This window comes from Pseudorasbora parva, chromosome 13 (genome assembly GCF_024679245.1).
Source record: "Pseudorasbora parva isolate DD20220531a chromosome 13, ASM2467924v1, whole genome shotgun sequence".
Classification (NCBI taxonomy): domain Eukaryota; kingdom Metazoa; phylum Chordata; class Actinopteri; order Cypriniformes; family Gobionidae; genus Pseudorasbora; species Pseudorasbora parva.
The window spans coordinates 15,614,174-15,635,477 of NC_090184.1; the positions used below are offsets into that span (position 1 = coordinate 15,614,174).

The 21,304-nt window shown below is 38.6% G+C and overlaps 1 protein-coding gene and 2 long non-coding RNA genes across 5 annotated transcripts; 2 read left to right on the forward strand and 1 right to left on the reverse strand.

Moving 5' to 3' along the window:
- The first annotated feature begins 5,195 nt into the window (after nt 1-5,195).
- On the forward strand, nt 5,196-7,162 carry LOC137038581 (serine/threonine-protein kinase pim-3-like). 3 transcript variants are annotated; one of them, XR_010897520.1, is made up of 4 exons: nt 5,196-5,476; nt 5,574-5,753; nt 6,512-6,657; nt 6,878-7,159. XR_010897520.1 is itself a non-coding variant. In XM_067413266.1 (3 exons), the coding sequence occupies exons 1-3, from the start codon at nt 5,221-5,223 to the stop codon at nt 6,601-6,603; spliced, it is 528 nt and encodes a 175-aa protein (XP_067269367.1). In that variant the 5' UTR covers nt 5,196-5,220; the 3' UTR covers nt 6,604-7,162. The 3 variants fall into 3 exon arrangements, 2 of the variants coding, with proteins under 2 accessions (XP_067269367.1, XP_067269368.1); XM_067413266.1 differs by having other exon boundaries at nt 6,512-7,162; XM_067413267.1 differs by lacking the exon at nt 6,512-6,657 and having other exon boundaries at nt 6,878-7,156.
- LOC137038585 (uncharacterized) lies at nt 6,892-12,975 on the reverse strand. The gene is made up of 3 exons (XR_010897523.1): nt 12,858-12,975; nt 11,261-11,346; nt 6,892-7,010 (listed from the first exon to the last, which is right to left on the reverse strand). It is a non-coding gene; the product is annotated as an uncharacterized lncRNA (long non-coding RNA).
- LOC137038583 (uncharacterized) lies at nt 12,059-20,114 on the forward strand. The gene is made up of 3 exons (XR_010897521.1): nt 12,059-12,571; nt 16,168-18,540; nt 18,626-20,114. It is a non-coding gene; the product is annotated as an uncharacterized lncRNA (long non-coding RNA).
- Nucleotides 20,115-21,304: the final 1,190 nt, after the last annotated feature.

Consider the following 21,304-nt stretch of genomic DNA (forward strand, 5'->3'; position numbering starts at 1 on the left):
TGCTTTTGGTTTTCACTTGTTAATGGTTTGAAGTTGTACAATGATTGACTACATTAATGTGAAGAAAATTGTGTAAGGTTAAAAATCCCCCAATGTTCTCAGCTTAGTGATCACATGTATTTGATTCCTTGCATAAATAAAACTTTTCAATTTGAGTAACGTAACTATAGTAACAATATTTGTAATTGATCACTGACATTGTTTATTGATTATTATCGAAACATTACCAACTAATGTTATGTGATGTGTGAAATATTCCAGACTCAGGCCGCTTTAGATCCAGAAGAGCTGCTTTCTCTCAGACGGCTGGTCGGGAGATTTGGAGACTCTGTTCTGATGACCGCGATCTGCTGCCAGACCCGACCCAGATCCAGGCGATTCCAAGATATTTAGCATCTCCGTCTCTGTCTGAGTTTTCTGTGTCTGTGTCCACAGGTCAGGCGGACAGGAGGAAGATGGCGTGGCAGAGCGGAGGCCAGCAGAGCTCAGATGATGATGAACATCCCCTCAATTCAACTTCATCTAAATGCTCTTGCATGGGTCAGAATAGTATTTTAATAAATAAGTTATGGCTCCATTTCTATTTCTAATTTCAATGGCTGATTTGATGTCTAAAATTTTCCAGACTCAGGTCACTCCAGATCCAGGAGTGGATCGGACAGCTTTGATTGGTCGTGCCCTCCGCTGCCAGGTCAAGTTCCTGTCGAGCCAACTTCTAATGGCCGAAATGTTCAGGGTGCCATGGAGGCTTCTCCCCTGAACAAGACCTCAACAGGTGAGACTGAAATAAGGCTGGCCAGTGTAAAGTGTACAGACAGAGATTTTGATATTTCATGCATAACTGCTTCAAGTTTTTATCATGGTAATGTCCGTTCACATTTACTGTTGCTCAGCACAATTTTGCTGATTTTCTTAGTTTAAAAAAAAAGATTTGAATTGGACATTTGTCTAACTTTTTCAAACATCTAGAGAACATTCAAACGTAAAGTTCCCATAATGAAAAAGTATAAACTACAATGTTCCTTTAACCAAGAAAAAAAATATTTTTGAAAATGGACGTTTTAAACATTCAGGGAACATTTAATTTTAATATTAGGAATCTTAAATTGTTCTCAGTGTTACTAGTCATAATGGCCTTTTTACCAGTGAGAATTCAGTTGTAGACATTTAGCACCTCTGTCTCTGTCTGAGTTTTCTGTTTCTGTGTCCACAGGTCAGGCTGACAGGACGCTGCAGAGCGGCAGCCAACAGAGCTCAGATGATGATGAACATCCATTCTCCTCATCTTCATCTTCATCTTCATCTAAATGCTCTTGCATTGGTAAGAATAGGCTTTTAATAAAGAAGTTATGGCTCCGTTTCTATTTCTGTTTTCAATGGCTGATTTGATATCTGAAATTTTTCCGACTCAGGCCATTTCGGATCCAGAAGAACTGCTTCCACAGATTCTTCGCTGGGCATCATGTCATCCTTGTCCCTGAGCAGCAGAGGCTCATTCAACGTCATTTGGAGGTGGAGTGGCGATGGATTGGACAGCCGAAGCGAACAGGGCAGGTCTGACAGCTTTGATTGGTCGTGCCCTCCGCTGCCAGGTCAAGTTCCTGTCGAGCCAACGGGGACTTCTAATGGCCGAAATGTTCAGGGTGCCATGGAGGCTTCTCCCCTGAACAAGACCTCAACAGGTGAGACTGAAATAAGGCTGGCCAGTGTAAAGTGTACAGACAGAGATTTTGATAATTCATGCATAACTGCTTCAAGTTTTTATCATGTAATGTCCATTCACATTTACTGTTGCTCAGAATTTTTTTGCTAAAATTATTATTATTTTTTTTGTTAGAAATATTTTTATTGGACATTTGTCAGAACATTCAAATATAATGTTCCATAAGGCAAAATTATAAAATAGAATGTTCCTTTAACAAAAATTTTTTTTTGAAACTGGACGTTTTGAACATTCAGGGAACATTTAGAAATAACGCTTTCCTAATTTAATGGTAATATTAGCAAAATGCTCTCAATAGAACAAAATCAATTTTTGAGCAAGTTCATAACCAGCCAGTGTTCAAAATGATCTTCTTACCGTAGTCCGATTCACAGCGGTGAGCTTGTAATAATGTTTTATAATTTGAGTGGTAATGGTGGGTTTCCGCTGGAAATTCGAGCATGTCGTTGCGTCATTACGTCACATCTGTATAAAGAAGGAGTCCGGCTAGTAGTAGTATCGCATGTGAGGATGCTGCAGGTGGCGGATCATTTATAGCCTTTACTCACAGCGGCTGGAATAATTCAAGTTGTCATTTTGATGGCGGATTGTAATCCAGAAAGGTCCAAACGACAATCATCAGTGACAACTGGAGATTCACCCGTAGTCTAAAGTAAAAGATTCGTCTGTACCGGAATATGAAACCTGCAGGAAACGCTAATACACGCTAAATACATGGAGTCACGCAATACTGATGTTTTTAGCATGAACAATTTGAAAACAAAGTTTTGTGGGGGAAATTTATTTATTTTGTCATAAATTTAATGGAATTGTTTTTAGATACTTCACCTTTAAATTCACGTTTTTATAATTTTTGGAATTGTTGATTTGCAAAGCTTTAATTATTCATCATAGCCCCTAAGCTAACTGAGTAGCTACAATCAATTCATTCAGTTTATCGACACCCCTTCAGTCCAAAAATATAGGCGTTTAATTCAGATGTATTTCTTTGATTTGATTTTAAAGAATCCATCGGAAAAGTGAAGGTAAAGTTTTGAAGTTTTATTTTATTCATATAGCCTAAAGATAATTTTATTTGGACATAAAATATTCCTAACACCTCCGTAATATTTCAGTCCAGATCGGCACATGACAGATTAGTTAAACTGTTAATAATTTAAATAATCTGTTAAACATTTTTTGAGAAAGATAGTACTTATGATTAAATTAGCAATTTTAATATTAGGAATCTTAAATTGTTCTCAGTGTTACTAGTCATAATGGCCTTTTTACCAGTGAGAATTCAGTTGTAGACATTTAGCACCTCTGTCTCTGTCTGAGTTTTCTGTTTCTGTGTCCACAGGTCAGGCTGACAGGACGCTGCAGAGCGGCAGCCAACAGAGCTCAGATGATGATGAACATCCATTCTTCTCATCTTCATCTTCATCTAAATGCTCCTGCATTGGTAAGAATAGGCTTTTAATAAAGAAGTTATGGCTCCGTTTCTATTTCTGTTTTCAATGGCTGATTTGATGTCTGAAATTTTTTCGCGACTCAGGCCATTTCGGATCCAGAAGAACTGCTTCCACAGATTCTTCGCTGGGCATCATGTCATCCTTGTCCCTGAGCAGCAGAGGCTCATTCAACGTCATTTGGAGGTGGAGTGGCGATGGATTGGACAGCCGAAGCGAACAGGGCAGGTCTGACAGCTTTGATTGGTCGTGCCCTCCGCTGCCAAGTCCAGTTCCTGTCGAGCCAACGGGGACTTCAAATGCCCGAAATGTTCAGGGTGCCATGGAGGCTTCTCCCCTGAACAAGACCTCAACAGGTGAGACTGAAATAAGGCTGGCCAGTGTAAAGTGTACAGACAGAGATTTTGATAATTCATGCATAACTGCTTCAAGTTTTTATCATGGTAATGTCCGTTCACATTTACTGTTGCTCAGCACAACTTCGCTGAAATTTTCTTTGTTTTGTTTTTTTTAGAAATATTTTAATTGGACATTCGTCAGAACATTCAGAGACCATTAAAAATCTAATTCTCAATAAGCCATGAACTCAGTGGTACTTGTGCTGTCTGACACACACCCGAAACATGCGCACAGAAAGCCGCTTCTCAGACGGCAAACAATCCAGAGTAGAATTCTATTTTAAGACTTTTTGCTTTTGAATTGTCAAATACACAGAACATTGTCAAACTGGCTGTCATATTACAGAGTCGGTTATGGCATAAATAACACACAGCTATGCATTTAAAAATTTACGTTTATTTAAATATATTGTATTTAATATAACATAAATATATTATATTTGCCATTACCAGAACTGATTTGGTCAAATGAAGCCAAAAAGATCAGATAAAGCAAGAAAAATAACTATATTGTGACCACTAATATTTGTAAAATAAGATTTTTGGACATTTATGCAGGCATTATCTAGAAGTCAGGAGGATAGCTTGGAAGTATTTCCATTACTTTGGATTTATAACATTACAGATGAGAATTTAAAAGTAAAATGTAAGTCATGTCATTATATCGTTGCTTAATTTGACGTCATTCAAATGAAAATCTTAATTTCAGAAAATCCTCCAGGATGTGGGAAATGGAAAAGAATTCGTTCTTTCTTCACGAGGGTATGGAAGGCTCTGAAGAGTCCTGTCTGCTGCTGTCTCAGTAGTGCTGTGGATGTTGTGGAGCCTTTTTCCCCTGATCCTGAGCCATCATCATCTGCGTCAGATCACTCCGCTGTCAAGCCAAATGATGGTAAATCGCTGATCATTATTTCTCCAACATCATTTTAAACAGTATTGTCATCTTGTTTTTCATTGAAAATAATGCTTATGGCTTTTGAGGAAATATTTTTAAAAAAATGTTTAGGTCATATATTTCATATTTTTCTGTTTGTTTTTCAGAGTCTTTTGAGTCTCTCTATAATGTGGGAGAGATGCTTGGATCCGGAGGATTTGGCAGCGTGTACAAGGGAACACGCAAATCTGATGGCAAAAAGGTAAATCTGACTGAATTGTTCAAACATTTTACTCTTGAATGCATCAAAACATTTAAAACTAACTTTCTTTTTTGTTGCAGGTTGCCATCAAGCAGTTAAGCAAGATTGAAAACAATCGTTATCTTTATATTGTAAGTTGGCCAAAACCTGAATATGTATTTAGTCGTTTCAGTGCAGATTACTGTAGTTAATACACCCGTAGAAAGCATTAAGTGTAAATGTGATTGACAAATAAGCCTAGAGGCACCAAATAACTTTGAGCTGAAAAGGCTCTTTTGAACGGATCTTAAAATATACTTTTAAAAAAAGGACTTTTTCAAAGATACTTTGATATGTTTTCTTCAGATTTTTACTCAGCTAACCTTCTGATTACTCTTTTTCTCTAGCCTGGGCATCCCAAACCTCTCGTTACAGAAGTGGCGCTGCTGCTGATGATGAGGCGAAAACCCATAAGCCCGCTCATCATACAGCTATACGAGTGGTTTGAACATCCTGGAAAATTCACTCTTGTTATGGAGTTCCCCGAGCCTTGCATGAGCTTGCGGGACTACATCGTTCGCAAACCCGTCCTGTATGAACCCACAGCACGGTTCATCATGCGACAGGCTCTGCTGGCAGTACAGGTCTGCATCGAGCATGGTGTTTTTCATAATGACATTCATGCGCAGAATTTCCTCGTAAATGAAAGGACGTTGGAGCTCAAGCTGATCGACTTTGGCTGCGGTCAGCTATTTAGTAATGATGGCTACGAGAGCAAAACATACATTGGTGAGCATTTTGAGAGTGTGAAAACCTGAATGTAGTGACTTATTATTATTTAATACTTAAAAAAAAGCTCATCAATGTGCAAATTTCTTCTTTACAGGACTGCCGTATTACTATCCACCTGAAGTCTTAACAGAACCTCGTTTCCACGCCATACCAGCAAATGTCTGGGCTCTAGGAGTGCTGTTGTACACTATGGTGCACGTATCTCATCCTTTTGCCAATTCGGAAGATATCAGACGAGCCAAAATTCCATTTATGTACTACAACTTATCCAAAAGTGAGTGAATCATATTGACAACATTGATAACACACACACACACACACACACACACACACACACACACACACAAAGCAAAGGCTCTAAACAGAAACAGTTAAAGATGAAGTATGTAAGATTTTTTATATATAGCTCAACGTATAGCGAGAGTTTGGGGCGTGGCTAATGTAGCAGGCGGAGCCATGGGAAAAGAAATTTAGCTAAAGAAGTGAAAGCCAAAATTCGCTGCATTTATACCTTAAACAGGTCACGAACATGTCAAAGTGAACAAAGCATTGTGATACAAAGCACGCTTCAATAATAATAATAATAATAGATTTTATTTATAATGCAATTTTCATTCCGAAGAATCTCAAAGTGCAACAAAGGGAAAAAATAATTAAAAAAATGAATAACAAGTAAAAATATAGAATAATACAAACAATCAACCAACACAGAAAACTGAACAGAAACAGAGCTGATGATATATCATAGTCATGCTCCCGTTCAGAAAGATACATTTTAATAAAGACAAATGCAACACAGCTAAAAGTATTCCTAATATGTTGAACCTTAAACGAGAGCTGTGTTTGTGATGTTGGGGAAGACGTAATGATTTGACGAAAATATGATTTATTTTGTAATTTATTTTGTAGTGTCACAGAAACTACATACTTCACTTTTAAAGTAAAGCTAAAGAACATTTTACAGTATAATAATCATGTTTTAGATGCTGTTTTCAGAGATGCATGACTAACTCCTTATTAAAATTTGTACAGAATACAGGGATCTGATTAGCCAGTGCCTAGCCCGGGATCCAACTAAACGGCCGACGTTAGAGCAGATGTCACAACATAAATGGATGAGATGACCTACTGTAGATTGGAGAAGTTCAGGAGATTCACTCGATCAGTGATTTCAGCAGGTGTGAGGAAGTGTAACAGACAGAGTAGGATTATTATCAGTTGTCTTATTTCACAGTTGCGTTCTTGTTATAGTCAAGTCACCTTCATTTATAAAGTGCTTTATACAATACAGATCATTTCAAAGCGGCTTTACTGTAATAAACAGGAAAATATACAGTGTAATAAACTCTAAAAATCATTCATGAGTTGATTTGTTCATATAATCTTTGTATTGAATAGGAAACAACATACTTGCTGTCCTTGGTGGAGGGCTTGAGCTCGAGACTTGAGCCGAAGCCTGATGTCCAACCCCAACCTGACTGGGAACTCAGAGCCTGTCCACGTCTGAGCAAGAACACGAGAGACTGCAAGACTGGGAAGAAGTCATCAATCATCACAGCCACATTTGATTTGATTTTAAACGTCAAGACAAGTCATCTTTATTTATATAGCGCCTTACATACGACCGATCTTTACTCACAGCGGCTGGAATATTTGAACTTGTCATTTTACCTTGTCGTTTGACTGGATTGTTTGCTTTATTTCTTGTATAGCTTCATATACCTTTATAATGGCTATTTGATCTTACATAAACTGACATTTAAGACTCTTTAAGAGTTTTTGCTTTTTTATGTCATATTTAATTTATTGCATTGATATATGCACACTTATTGTCTGAACCACATATTAATATTTCAAATATTTTTTAATAAAAAAAAGTAAACAAAAAGCGGCAGCGTTGTTTTTTATATTTTGTTTTGTTATAAATATACATGCAGTGAAGATAATAAAGGTACGCTTTACCTGAACCACATCTGTGTGGTTATTAATATGTTTAAGATTGTTTTAAATGAAAATGAAATGAAAATGAAAAGAGGCAGAGTGGTGTTTTATCACTGTAGTTTAAATTACACTCAGGGACATCTTTTGGGATTTCCGCCAGGATTTGGCCCACCCAAATTGAAAAGCTTCCCATACACACATACAGTGGTCTAGGTTCAAAATGTTGGTGTTATTTTACAGGAAACCCTTTAAAGTTACATAAAACACGGCTAAAAGTCATAAACATGGAAGTATATGTTGTCTAAGCTGTAATAACCCCCCCAAAAGTAGGCGCTTTTTGATTTTTTCCCCCATAAATTCATTTTTGAAAGTGTGTAAGTCAGGCCCTGTGTGCTCTAGGAACCTGCAGACAGTTTGGGCTATTTCCACTAAATTCCAGAAAATAGAGGAAAAAATAAGTTTTTCTGTGTCATGTTGTATGCAAGATTTATTCAAATAGATCTGAAGGGATGACCCCCCTTTTCCGCCCTCCCCCGACCCTGCTACCCCCCTCCACCACCATATATAGTGATATAAATGCAATATCCCAGTGTCATTAATTTAATTATATATGCTGGAAGCAGCCCAAACTGTCTGCAGGGTCCTAGAGCACACAGGGCTTGAGTTACACACTTTCAAAAATTTATTTATATAAAAAAATCTAAAAGCACATAATTTTGGGGGGGTTATAACAGCTTTCAACATTTACTTACATGTTTATGACTTTTAGCAGTGTTTTATGTAACTTTAAAGGGTTTCCTGTAAAATGATACCAACATTTTGAACCTTGACCACTGTATGTGTGTATGGGAGGCTTTTCAATTTGGGTAGGCTAAATCCAGCCGGAAATGGTACCAGAGTAATTTAGTGTACATTACTTTGTGTAAAACAAATGTCAAAGTGATGCATATCTCCAGAAAGTAGAGACTCTAAGCTTTCAAATCATCTTGACATCATAGCTCTTCCACAGACATTTAAAATGGAAAGTATATGTCATTCCCGTCCCTGTACATAGTCCACGGAGTTTAAGAGGTTAAATTACACATACGGGACCCGCAGAGCGATTCTATTGGCTGAAAGAAATTTTAATAGGTAATCTGTTCAGAGCCTGATTACAATTCTTACAAAATCGCGTTTTGATTTTTGCTGTTTAAATTGTGTTAAAATAGTCTTTAATGATAAGATATATAAGCATATCTCGTATATAATCTATTTATTTTGTGCACCTGTTCTGTTGCTGGGTTTTTTTTATTTATTCTTTATTATTTACATTATAGGTACATTATGTCATGATTTTGTACTGGTAACGTACTTAGTTTATCAGTCAAAATAATTAGCAATCAATTACATATTTCAAATAAATGTTTTGCGTGTGTATGTGTGGCAATTAATTCATAGTTTATTTTTAAACAATTGCTTGTCCAGAACCATGTATAACAACTTTTGATCAGCGATTTAAAACCTCTACCAGCGGACACAATTTCATAGGCAGACAGGATTAGTCATGACACCGGATTAGAGCGAGCTGAGTGACGCGATGAAGAACGCGCTACAGCACGCAACAGTTTCAGAACCACGTCGTCCACATAACCGGAAGTGAGCAGCGCTACCCACACGCGTGATTTTCTTTCGTTAAATATAAGCTTTTTACGGCGGTTTTCACAAGGATATTAATTGGAACGATGTCTACAATATTTAACAAGAATACTTTTTAATAAAGTCACCATACTTTTCTTTTCATATCCTTGAAACACGCATTTAAGCCAATAAGCCAATTTCTGTCCTGATGTGGTGAGTGAATTCACGTTTTATCATGAAAGCTAAACATACTTTTTTTTTGCATTTGTCAAAATATATTATTTGTCGTAATATTAAACAATTATTAATTAATAAAACGTATTAATTTCGTTTTCATGGATGACAAGACTAATCCTATCAAGTCTTTCTGCAGAAATGCCATGATATGGGCATAAGAGTCACAAGTTCAGCCATCATTTAAATATGTTTTAAACCTATTATTTTCCCTATATGTTTTCGTGCAGAAAAACATGTTTCACTTGTTCAAGGCCTTATAATAAATGGTTATTTTTATTTGACATTTGAACATTTTAAATGTCACATTCTTTGTGTCTAAGTATTATGTGTAACAACATGAACGTGAAAGAAATAATATGACTGAATATACAGTCAAATGGAAAACACTTTACAACATGTTACACATTCATTAATATATTTTTAAAATAATAAAAAATTGTATAGTCGAAGTAATAGTAAACTACAGTTTTTGTGTCCATTAACATTAAATCTCCTCATACTATGTCCTAGTATTATTTTTAACATGAATGTGAAGGAAATACATACATAGGCTACACTACCGGCCAAAAGTTTCAGACCAGTAGCATTTTAAAATGTTTTTAAAGAAGGCTCTTCTGCTCACCTAGGCTGCATTTATTTGATCCAAACAACTTGTTTTTCAAACTCCCTCTGCACACGATTGGATAGCGTTAAAACCAACCAGAGCAACGAAGGTGAAACAGCTTGTTGATAGATTAAACATTCACCATATCCAGTCGGCCAAACTCCGATCACATCTTCCCTTTTTAAGAATGACTTCAGTGGCGTTCTTTATTCTTTTCTCATAGAAAACTTTAACTCCAAGTCTTCCAGAGTCGCGGTCAAAGATGATTCGAAAGACCGCCGTTCGGCAGTTTCTGTGTTTACTAGAAGCACGCAAGCACAACTTGGCCATAGTCACTATGTTAAGCCCCGCCCACCGACTCTATACACAATGTGATTGGCCCGACCAGAGTTTGGTGTTTACAGCTCAGAAGTGTATTGAGAGTTGTTAGACGACACTCGCGGGCAGATTAGATTTGCTGCCATCTTTGCTGCCGTCTAGATTTCTTGGCTAGCCAAAATTGGTACTGTAATGACTTTCAATGGACTGTAGAGCGGTGTATCCCCTCTCCCCCTCCCCCTGACTCGAGGTTGTCAGATAAGCTGCAGGATCCAGCAGGAACGTTTGTAGCTGCAGATGTGGTAACTAGAGCAGATCTGGCAACCCAGATGCCGAAACACCACTGACTTCGTGATTGGTAGATAGGTGGAGGGCGGAGCTTCAGGCCAAAACACAACATGTCAACATCAACATCAGTTGAGGGCTGCAACAACAACTTTTAAATGACAATATCCTGGCTGGACTACTGTTGTCAGTGATATAAGTATTTGAATTTAACATGATTCTTAATGTCTAGTGACATATCAGATCCATTTTATGATTAATTGAAATACATTTGTTACATACAGTTCCTTTAAAATTTTGACAGCTCCAGGGCTTTTGTGAAACCCTTAATTTTTAGGGGTTCTTTATCCCTGCCCACGGACCGACGAATTGACCGAGGTTTTTTAAGAAAATTATTGTAAGAATAGAGTGATGCAGGTATGACGTCACTTTGCAGGGAACTAGCATTACACTTGTAAAACTCTATAAAATCCAAATAGGATTTTCCTATAGGCTTTTGGTCTGATACTTACAGTTTTTTTCCATCAAGCTAATTATTACAGATGAACACAATTTTTATTAATTTTGAAGCCTAAATACAGTTTTAAAAAAAAGAAGTAAAAAGCTAAAAGTAGGCTATAAACGGACTACACCACGGTCGCTCAACTTCAGCGTCATCATCACTAAGCTTCTGACATCTCTTTCAGGTTTTATTCAAAAACATTTTCCCAGAATGTTTGAGTTAGAATAGTTTATTAGAGCACAATTATGAGCATAATGAGGCTGTAAACTGATCTTACCTTTTGGGCGTGATGACGTTTAATCTCCTCGACAGCCTCTGTAGTCCCATTTAGCCACCTGTTAGCAGCCGCCAGACACGGAACAGCTTAAAAAAATCACGAGCGGGGTAATACTGATGTATTTTATGTTGCAGAGCAAAAATTGAAAGTGTCTTTCACAGCTTGTTCACCACAGACCTTATTTCAGCCATTTAAACACAATCCCGTTCAAAAAACCTATTGAATTTGGGACGAGGGGACCAGAAGTGCTAAAATGCTAACTCACTTCTATTTTGGCCTACGAGGTGATGTCATACCTGCAGCACTCTATAGGTTTATCCCTGAAAAATGTTATCATACTTTTCATATATGTGCACTTTTCAAATACTTTTCATACAGCATTATGATAAAATTGAATATATGGCAACAGCTTTCTTGCCTGTACGTAGGGATGGGTATCGTTAAGGTTTTAACAGTATTACTACCCTTACCAATACTGCTCATCGATCCGGTACTTTAGCGGTATTCTTATCGGTTATTTTTGTTATACTTTTTTATAATAAACAGAAAAATTAAGAACATAGTTAATCTGAAAATGTAAAATATCTAGGCTAGCAAAATAAACAACAATGTTTGAACAATACTAATATAAAACATCCATTTTTTTGTGTTTCATATGTATACAATAAGAAGAAGAACAAAGTACAAACAAATGGTAAAATACATACAATAAATAGACAATAAAACAAACAAATGAAATACAGTGCTTAAAGGGGGGGTGAAATGCTGTTTCATGCATACTGAGCTTTTTACACTGTTAAAGACTTGGATTCCCATCCTAAACATAGACAAAGTTTCAAAAACTAATGTTGGACGTTTGATGGAGTATTTCTGTGTCAAAAATACTCCTTCCGGTTTCTCACAAGTTTCGGCGAGTTTTTTTCGAGTATGGGTCTATTTGACGTTAATAAGAGCGGAAGGTCCTTGTATGGGCCGTACGGGCTCTTCTCCCGGTAGGGTGCGCGCGCGCGCGTGACTAGAGCACGCTGTAAACAGTCTCTCAGCTGCAGATCCAGTCGTCCGTGAACGGCGCCGCGCTCCACTTTATTCCTATGGGTGACGTCGAGCGACTTCAACGCCTCAGCACAGCATTCCGGGAAGGCAGCGCTGCATTTGAAACGATTTGAACGCAGAAATGACGGGAAGCTTCACAACATCGTTTCAGTTGCGTCTCAAAATGGATTTACACGCCACTGCTGTCACAGGACTTTACCAAATCATACCAAAGAAGTGTGTTTCTGACGGAGCGGTCCCAGCGATAAAGCTTCGACGGTGAGTTAACTTAAACTGCTTCAAATGTCTCTGCTATTGGCTACCGTCGCATGAGTAAACATCCGTAAACGACACGATCGCGTGCTTCGTCATTCAAATGCGCTAACGGGTACTCCATTGTTGTTCTCTGTATAACGTTACAGTATTCTGACGTGCAAAACCGTTTTGCTTGCTACTTCTAAGGTCTAGTCGCATACAATAGTCCATAAACCGAATCATGTCCTCATACACTGCGAGTAAAGACACAGAAATGTGGAGAGGCCATTAAATACAGTAACTTACATACCACAGAGACGGACGTCCTGCTGTTGCCGTTTCTCCTGTTCAATTTATTTCTCCCTCAGATTTGATTGTGGATCATTATCTGTATTAGCTGAGATAGCGATGGGTTTCTCCGCTTGAGGACGTCACCGCTTTGCGCGCTTGTCATTCTTTAGCTCCGCCCACACGATACGCCTCCAGGCGCTCGGTTTTTTCCGGAAAGACTCGGTACAGCCTATATTTCTTTTATAAATATGATAAAACTAAAGACTTTTCGGAGATATGAAGGATGCAATACTACTCTATAGGTACTCAAGATTGACATGAGATTGACTGAAACTGAGTGTTTCACCCCCCCTTTAAATCTCAGGAAGGTCTAACATTACTGTTCAGGTAATGGCCTACAAAATACATCTAATAAAGTTTAAAATATAAAATAACACTAGTTTTCACTGTACAGATTAATAGATTCATAAATATATATATATATTATAAATATAAAAACTCCTCAATTTGTAACAAATTTTAACCGTGTATGTCACTGAGTTTCTTTGTATGAGCTGTGTTCATGTGTTGTGATTTCTCCGCGAGAGGCTACTAAAAGTTTGCTCAAAAGTATTTCCTTCTCAAGCAACGCAGAATTTGACTTAGTAGGAGCAGATCGGGAGTGGCTTGTTCATCGGCCTGGTTGTGCTAGTCTTAAGGCATCTTTACACAGAAACCGATTCTGCAGGAGCATAAAATCACAAAAATGTGCATTTACACAGACCGTTTAATCCTTCTCTGAAGCGGCATAAATGCATTTACACAGGAATTAAAATCGTGGGTAACAATGCGTTGAACATTATTTAAAACTACAGTTTTAACAAAGTTTTATAAAAAAAATAAAAAATGAAATAATGTCTAAAAATAGGCCTAAAATAAAAATACAGAGTTTTAAATAATTTTGTTCTGCTTGCTATATAGCGCTTTTGATGTTTGTCATAATTCTGTAGGCCTAGCCTACTGTAATTCTGCAATTCTTCTATTGTAGGCTACGGTATTCTATAGTTATTTTATATTTCTTAATAAAATTGTGCTTGATTGACAATGCTATAAATAAAGTATTTTTAACATTATTACGGGTAGATTACCGCAGGATTAAAAGTGGACTTTAAAAGAAAGTCACTTTAGAGCAGTCACAACAAATGTTCAGGGGTGTCTCATCCGTGGAGGATACACCCACACTTTTTCCGGTGACAGGTTTCAACACCCGCTCTTTTTCCGCAGTTTTCCACAAACGCCATACTGCAGTCGCTCCTCCGTTTCTCTGGCCGCTCTGTGTCTGCGCTCGCTGCGGCTGCTTCCCCTCCCTTTACATAATAGATATTTTATAGCTTAATGCTCTTTAAATATGTTGTTGCATTGTGAAAAGTTTCGGTGCGTAGGACGGACCTGTCCGCGGTCGTTCTCCGTGGTTCTGACCAAAGAAGAGCGCGGACTCTCCATTATAGCATCAGGCTGCACAGCCTATCTCTCTGAGCCCATAGTCTGTAAAAGTGGTCAGGAATGTAATATTTCCCCAAAACAAAGTTTAGTTCTCAGCTCGTATGACATGAGCCCGAATATTGGACAATTCTGTTTAATTGTGAACAGAAAAACGTTACACACGTCAATCCATACCGACGATTTTGGTTCGCTTCTTATTTATTAAATAGGCCTATATAGCCTACAGACAGTTAGGCTATTTAATTAAAAAATAATGTTATAGGCTAATATTTAAACATAGCCTAACTATGACATTGTTGGCTACGTTTTCTTTAACCCTTTGTCCAACGAAATTAAGCGCCGGCGCATTTTGTTCCTTTAGGACAGCGGGAACAACTCGCTCTGTAATTTTTTGCCATAGGCTACAGATAGCCTAGGTGCAATACATAGCCTAATTATAAACTATAAACTTTCTACTTTTATGTCACAATAACAACAAAGGCCGTGGATTCTGGGAACATATTGTTTATGCACTTCAAAAGTTACAAACGCTGTCTTAATTCATTTTTTTATTTTTTTTATTAAACTTTTATTAAAATTGTTATTAAAAACGATAAACTGCAAAAAGTTTGCTTCAAATTGTATGTGCGCTGATTTGTGGAGAAAAAGAAAAAAGATTATGACGGAAGAAATTGTTGAAGAGACAGAGGGAGTCAGGATTGTGTTCTGCACACTGTGTGATTGTCACTCGCGTGCTAGAGCACCGATTTGCCTGTGATCTCGGGCATTTGTCGGCGATTTCGCAAAACCTGTCGGCGACTCAAAATCGGGCCAAAAATCGGGCGGTGTGAACTAGGCTTAAGTGTTCCTCAAGAGTCGCTGTCCATTTGCGAAGTGCTGTAATGTAACCTTATGGAATCGTTTCCTCTGAACGGTTCACCTAATAATTGTCATCTGATGTGGATTAGCAATCAAAACACGTCTATAAAGCAACTACCTACAGGCTGAGGTGCTGACAAAATGGCTGAAACAAAAATGATACCTTTCAAAAAGACTAAATCAATATCCTTCTAGAGGAGGTGGAGCGGGAAAAGATATTATTTTCAACAGATTTAAAGGGCATTGTACAAACAAAGAGAAACAAAACATCTGGGAGGACATTGCTACCAAATTAAAAGTTAAAAGTTAAATTATTAGTTCAAAGATCGGGTAAAGAGGTCTGCAAGAAATGGCAGGAGTTTGCAAGCCTGACAAAAAGGAAGAGGGCACTGCAGCATTATCACAATGCACTTGAGTAAAGTTAAAGGTGTAATCTGCCGGTTGTCCTGTGGGTGACCTCATAACTCTCTCTTCTTAAAGCTTTACAATTACTCCAGAGCACTCGTAGATCTACGATCATTTTCAAGTGCTACTTATGTTACGATTAGGGCCGGGACTCGATTAAAAAAATTAATATTGAGAGCACTCGTACGATTGTTTTTACGATCAACTTAGGCTTACGATGCTTTTGGGAAACGCAGCCCTGGCTGACTGGCGGTTGTCACGACAATGATGTAGTTTAAGGCGGCACAAGTTCGCGTTCATTTACGCTGAATCAAAACCGTTTCTACATCGCCTTTGGGCCGAGGTGGGTCAGACCCGGCATATTTTAAGTCTGCTTTGCGTCTTTACACAGAATTTTGAGCAGACACAGACCCGCTTTAGAGCCGCCTTAACTCGGCTGTGTAAAGGCACCTTTAGTGCTATTATTCATTGGGATCTTGTTGTATTCATTACCAGTAAAGACACACTTCATCAATCCTTTCACAAAGGTGATGTTTAGACTTAAGATGTACAATGCTAATTATTTTGTATTTATTTATTTTCAGAACTTCATCTCCATGAAAATCGTCAAACCCTTCAATTGAGTGCAGGAGGAGTTCAGCTTTTTGTCATTTTATTCATGTAATGTATTTGGCATTTCACACAGTGAACAGAAATGGTTCATTTTCTTTATGACAATCAGACCATTAATACAGTGTTGGTTTTGTTGTGGTTGTTTAGGTTTTTACCATTAATCACTCTTTGCACCATTATTAAATTCCATCATGAATTTTCAGTTTTTGGTTCAGGTTTCACTGATGTTTGTGTAGCAGGGTGAGTAAGTTCCCTCCCCTGTATTTAGTGATGGCCTATCAGCATTTGAGACCTGTCTATTTAAAACCCTGGGTCCTACCTGAGGGTGCGTCATTTCAAGCTCCGCCCCCACGGCGAGGGCGTGCCACCATTCAGTGAGGGAATGTTTGGTCTGCAGCCCTGTGGTGACGTGTGCGTGCAGGCTTTTGTTATGTGTAGGTAAGCTAAATGCTATTGTTTGTCCATGTTAATATGTTGTTTGTGGTAACTTTCGTTCATTCAATTCCAGTGGTTTTAATGTAAACATGAGCCGCGGTGATTCGTGCTGTGAGTAATTGTACAGCTATGCATTTCCGTGACAATCACTCGGTATGTATGGTTAAACCTTTTTGACTAACGTTTCAATTTAGTGAGCTAACCAATTGTTGTTTTAGCAGGAGAATCCGTTCCTTCACGGACGCTCGGCATAGATGATGCTGGGGTGACGATCTCCTGCATGAAACGCGTTTGAGCTCGCGCTGCTGTTTTGTTGCTACTACAAGTCCGACTGTTTTATTGCCACTCGGTTTTCCTGAATGTCTGCTGTTACCACAGTTTCATTTCTGTGCTGTTCAGTTTTATCAACTTAATAGTAACTGTTTCTGAGATTATCGCCTTTGAGGTCTGAGCGGCCTTGCTGGCCGATCTGTTTCTGCCGACTGCCACCTGTTTGATTCTAGTGGCTGTATATCAGTACTGTGTGCATTCAGTCAACGTATGTCACCTCACTCTGACATTGTAACTGGACTGCCAGAAGTCCGAGTGAATGTTAAGTGTGAATTTGTATTTAATTTAATTTAGGGATATTTTCAATTGTTAATGTTTCATTTTGTATTGTTATTTTTGGTGTCTGTTCAGATTCTTTCTTTGTGTTTTTTTGTTACAGGAGCTGGGAGTTTCTGGAGGGTGACGTCCCGCTGCCATAGTGTGGTGTTCACACTTAGTGCTGTGTTTTCTTGTATCCAATCTTCACGTGTGGCATGGGCTTGTATTGTATCACGGGAACGTTCTAAATTGGACAGTGGGCCCAACCCTCCAGATACCTCCGCTTCTGGTCATTTTGTATGATTTGTATTGTGTGTGTGTGTGTGTGTCGGATGCAGATTGGCAACTCCTGCTCTGAAGTTGTCTTTTATTCAAGATTGATACAATAAAGTAGTAATTTTTCATACATGCGACCTGCGTCTCTTCACCCATATAGATAACGAACCTGTGGTGTCTTAACCAAAGAGAATTTACTTGGTATCGTCCCTGGTGAATTTCCAGGGTGGCGTAGTCGCTGAAATAAATCTGTAACCCCTCCCGTCGGAATGCCACATTTTGGCGTATAGTCGGCAGGGTATCTGTGTCTGGGTGAAGACGCGGTTGTAGTGTTGTGCTTGTTTCTTTGTTTTTTTTAATTTTCTATATTAGGATGTGTAGCAACAAAACAGCAGCTGCGTCCAGTGGCTGTGGTTCCCATTTTCTGTGGGCCTGAGTTTTGATCAGAGTCCTTCCTTGGCCTGATGATCGGCTGAGGTGAGTTGAGCCCTCTGTTATGAATTAAGTTTTTACGTTGGGAATTTGGGAGTGCCGCCTGGGCTGTCTTGGTCGTGGGCGAAATAGGTCACTGTTGCGCCGTAAAGGCAAGTGACTGACTGGCTTGAGATTTTAATTTTATTTTATCCATGTCACCTTCACAGGTGGTATGAGGTTGCAGTCCTTCATGAGTCATGTTAGACAGATGTAGTCCATGTCATATTCCCAGGTGGCATGAGGATGGTGTGTATTTAATGAGTGACCAGTCTTTCATGAGTCATGTTAGACAGAGGTAGTCCATGTCATATTCCCAGGTGGCATGAGGATGGTGTGTATTGAATGAGTGACCAGTCTTTCATGAGTCATGTTAGACAGAGGTAGTCCATGTCATATTCCCAGGTGGCATGAGGATGGTGTGTATTGAATGAGTGACCAGTCTTTCATGAGTCATGTTAGACAGATGTAGTCCATGTCATATTCCCAGGTGGCATGAGGATGGTGTGTATTGAATGAGTGACCAGTCTTTCATGAGTCATGTTAGACAGAGGTAGTCCATGTCATATTCCCAGGTGTCATGAGGATGGTGTGTATTGAATGAGTGACCAGTCTTTCATGAGTCATGTTAGACAGATGTAGTCCATGTCTCATTCCCAGGTGGCATGAGGAGGTCGTATACTGAATGAGTGTCCAGTCTTCGTGAGTCATGTTGGGCTGAGGTTGCAGTTCATGTCATATTCCCAGTTGACGTGAGGAAGTCGTGCAGTTCCATCGTCGGGGCGACGATGCAAAGACCAGCGGTAGATTGTAGCAGGGTGAGTAAGTTCCCTCCCCTGTATTTAGTGATGGCCTATCAGCATTTGAGACCTGTCTATTTAAAACCCTGGGTCCTACCTGAGGGTGCGTCGTTTCAAGCTCCGCCCCCACGGCGAGGGCGTGCCACCATTCAGTGAGGGAATGTTTGGTCTGCAGCCCTGTGGTGACGTGTGCGTGCAGGCTTTTGTTATGTGTAGGTAAGCTAAATGCTATTGTTTGTCCATGTTAATATGTTGTTTGTGGTAACTTTCGTTCATTCAATTCCAGTGGTTTTAATGTAAACATGAGCCGCGGTGATTCGTGCTGTGAGTAATTGTACAGCTATGCATTTCCGTGACAATCACTCGGTATGTATGGTTAAACCTTTTTGACTAACGTTTCAATTTAGTGAGCTAACCAATTGTTGTTTTAGCAGGAGAATCCGTTCCTTCACGGACGCTCGGCATAGATGATGCTGGGGTGACGATCTCCTGCATGAAACGCGTTTGAGCTCGCGCTGCTGTTTTGTTGCTACTACAAGTCCGACTGTTTTATTGCCACTCGGTTTTCCTGAATGTCTGCTGTTACCACAGTTTCATTTCTGTGCTGTTCAGTTTTATCAACTTAATAGTAACTGTTTCTGAGATTATCGCCTTTGAGGTCTGAGCGGCCTTGCTGGCCGATCTGTTTCTGCCGACTGCCACCTGTTTGATTCTAGTGGCTGTATATCAGTACTGTGTGCATTCAGTCAACGTATGTCACCTCACTCTGACATTGTAACTGGACTGCCAGAAGTCCGAGTGAATGTTAAGTGTGAATTTGTATTTAATTTAATTTAGGGATATTTTCAATTGTTAATGTTTCATTTTGTATTGTTATTTTTGGTGTCTGTTCAGATTCTTTCTTTGTGTTTTTTTGTTACAGGAGCTGGGAGTTTCTGGAGGGTGACGTCCCGCTGCCATAGTGTGGTGTTCACACTTAGTGCTGTGTTTTCTTGTATCCAATCTTCACGTGTGGTATGGGCTTGTATTGTATCACGGGAACGTTCTAAATTGGACAGTGGGCCCAACCCTCCAGATACCTCCGCTTCTGGTCATTTTGTATGATTTGTATTGTGTGTGTGTGTCGGATGCAGATTGGCAACTCCTGCTCTGAAGTTGTCTTTTATTCAAGATTGATACAATAAAGTAGTAATTTTTCATACATGCGACCTGCGTCTCTTCACCCATATAGATAACGAACCTGTGGTGTCTTAACCAAAGAGAATTTACTTGGTATCGTCCCTGGTGAATTTCCAGGGTGGCGTAGTCGCTGAAATAAATCTGTAACCCCTCCAGTCGGAATGCCACATTTGTACACAAACCATGAAGTGTTTTCTATTGTGAAAGTCTTTTATTGTATTATATTCTCAGATCATTTTAAAGTTTATTGGTTAAATGTTTAAAATTGTTAAATAAAGACATGGTAATATGTGTTTTAAGTGTCAATTTGTCTTGAATTAGATTTCATTATTTTGTCATTTTATCAATAAAAACTGTCATGTTCAATTTACATTATCTAAGGGCACACAAATGCAAGTATTCTGGGATTGTGATATGATCAGAGTTTACTGGATGGAGATTCAGAAGATTATTGGTAAATCTTTTGCCCTTTCTCTGAGTATCTTTTGAACTGTAAAGCTGCGTTTTCTCTGCGTTATGATTTTCACCTAAAGTCTAATGCTTTCTTGCATAAATGTTCTCCTAGAACTTAGGAATGTATGTTGAATGCCTTTAATCTCTCGATTTCTGTTCATTCTGGTCCTGTCGCTCATTATACCTTCAGATTGTTCACCATTGTAGAAGTTACAGTTAGATACCTGTCCCACTGTCGTGTTATTGTAAAAATATTGCAAAACAGAAACAAAAAATGGTATACCACTTAAACATGGTATATTTTAGCAGTGAAAAAAAATTTATATTTATATTATTTATGTCCTTGTTCAAGCTCTTTTTCTGAACATCTGCATGATTGAAAATGTAATGTTGAGTTTCAGTTCAATAAAAAAAGTGAATACCGGTAGTAAGTGACTTATATTTTAGATAAATATTAGGCATTATATTTTACCATACTGCACATGATGATTTTACATGTTTAAAGTATAAAGTATACTTTAAAAATTATAAAACTTGCATTTCAATGAGGAAAAATTAACTGAATGCACCAAGAAAAGCTTTTGACAGAGCACAGTACCCGAGAACAATCCTTCTCAAGCCGGTCCAGGACCCAGTTGTTCAAAAGTTTGGTCTAGATTTGGAAAACCCGTGTTTTGCTATCCAGAATCAGGTAATCTTTCTTATTTTTGTGCTGGAGCTCTGCTAATCCGGATTTGTAGTGCTCCAAATGGGGTTACTTTCATAATGTAGGATGCTAGCTATAAAGAACCACAGGTATAGAAGAGTCTAAATCTATTGACTCTCTTCATTTTAAATTTAAATGGAAAAAAGAATTGGAACACATCAGCAGGAAATCTTCAATACAGTCATAGTCTTCTCCACAGGA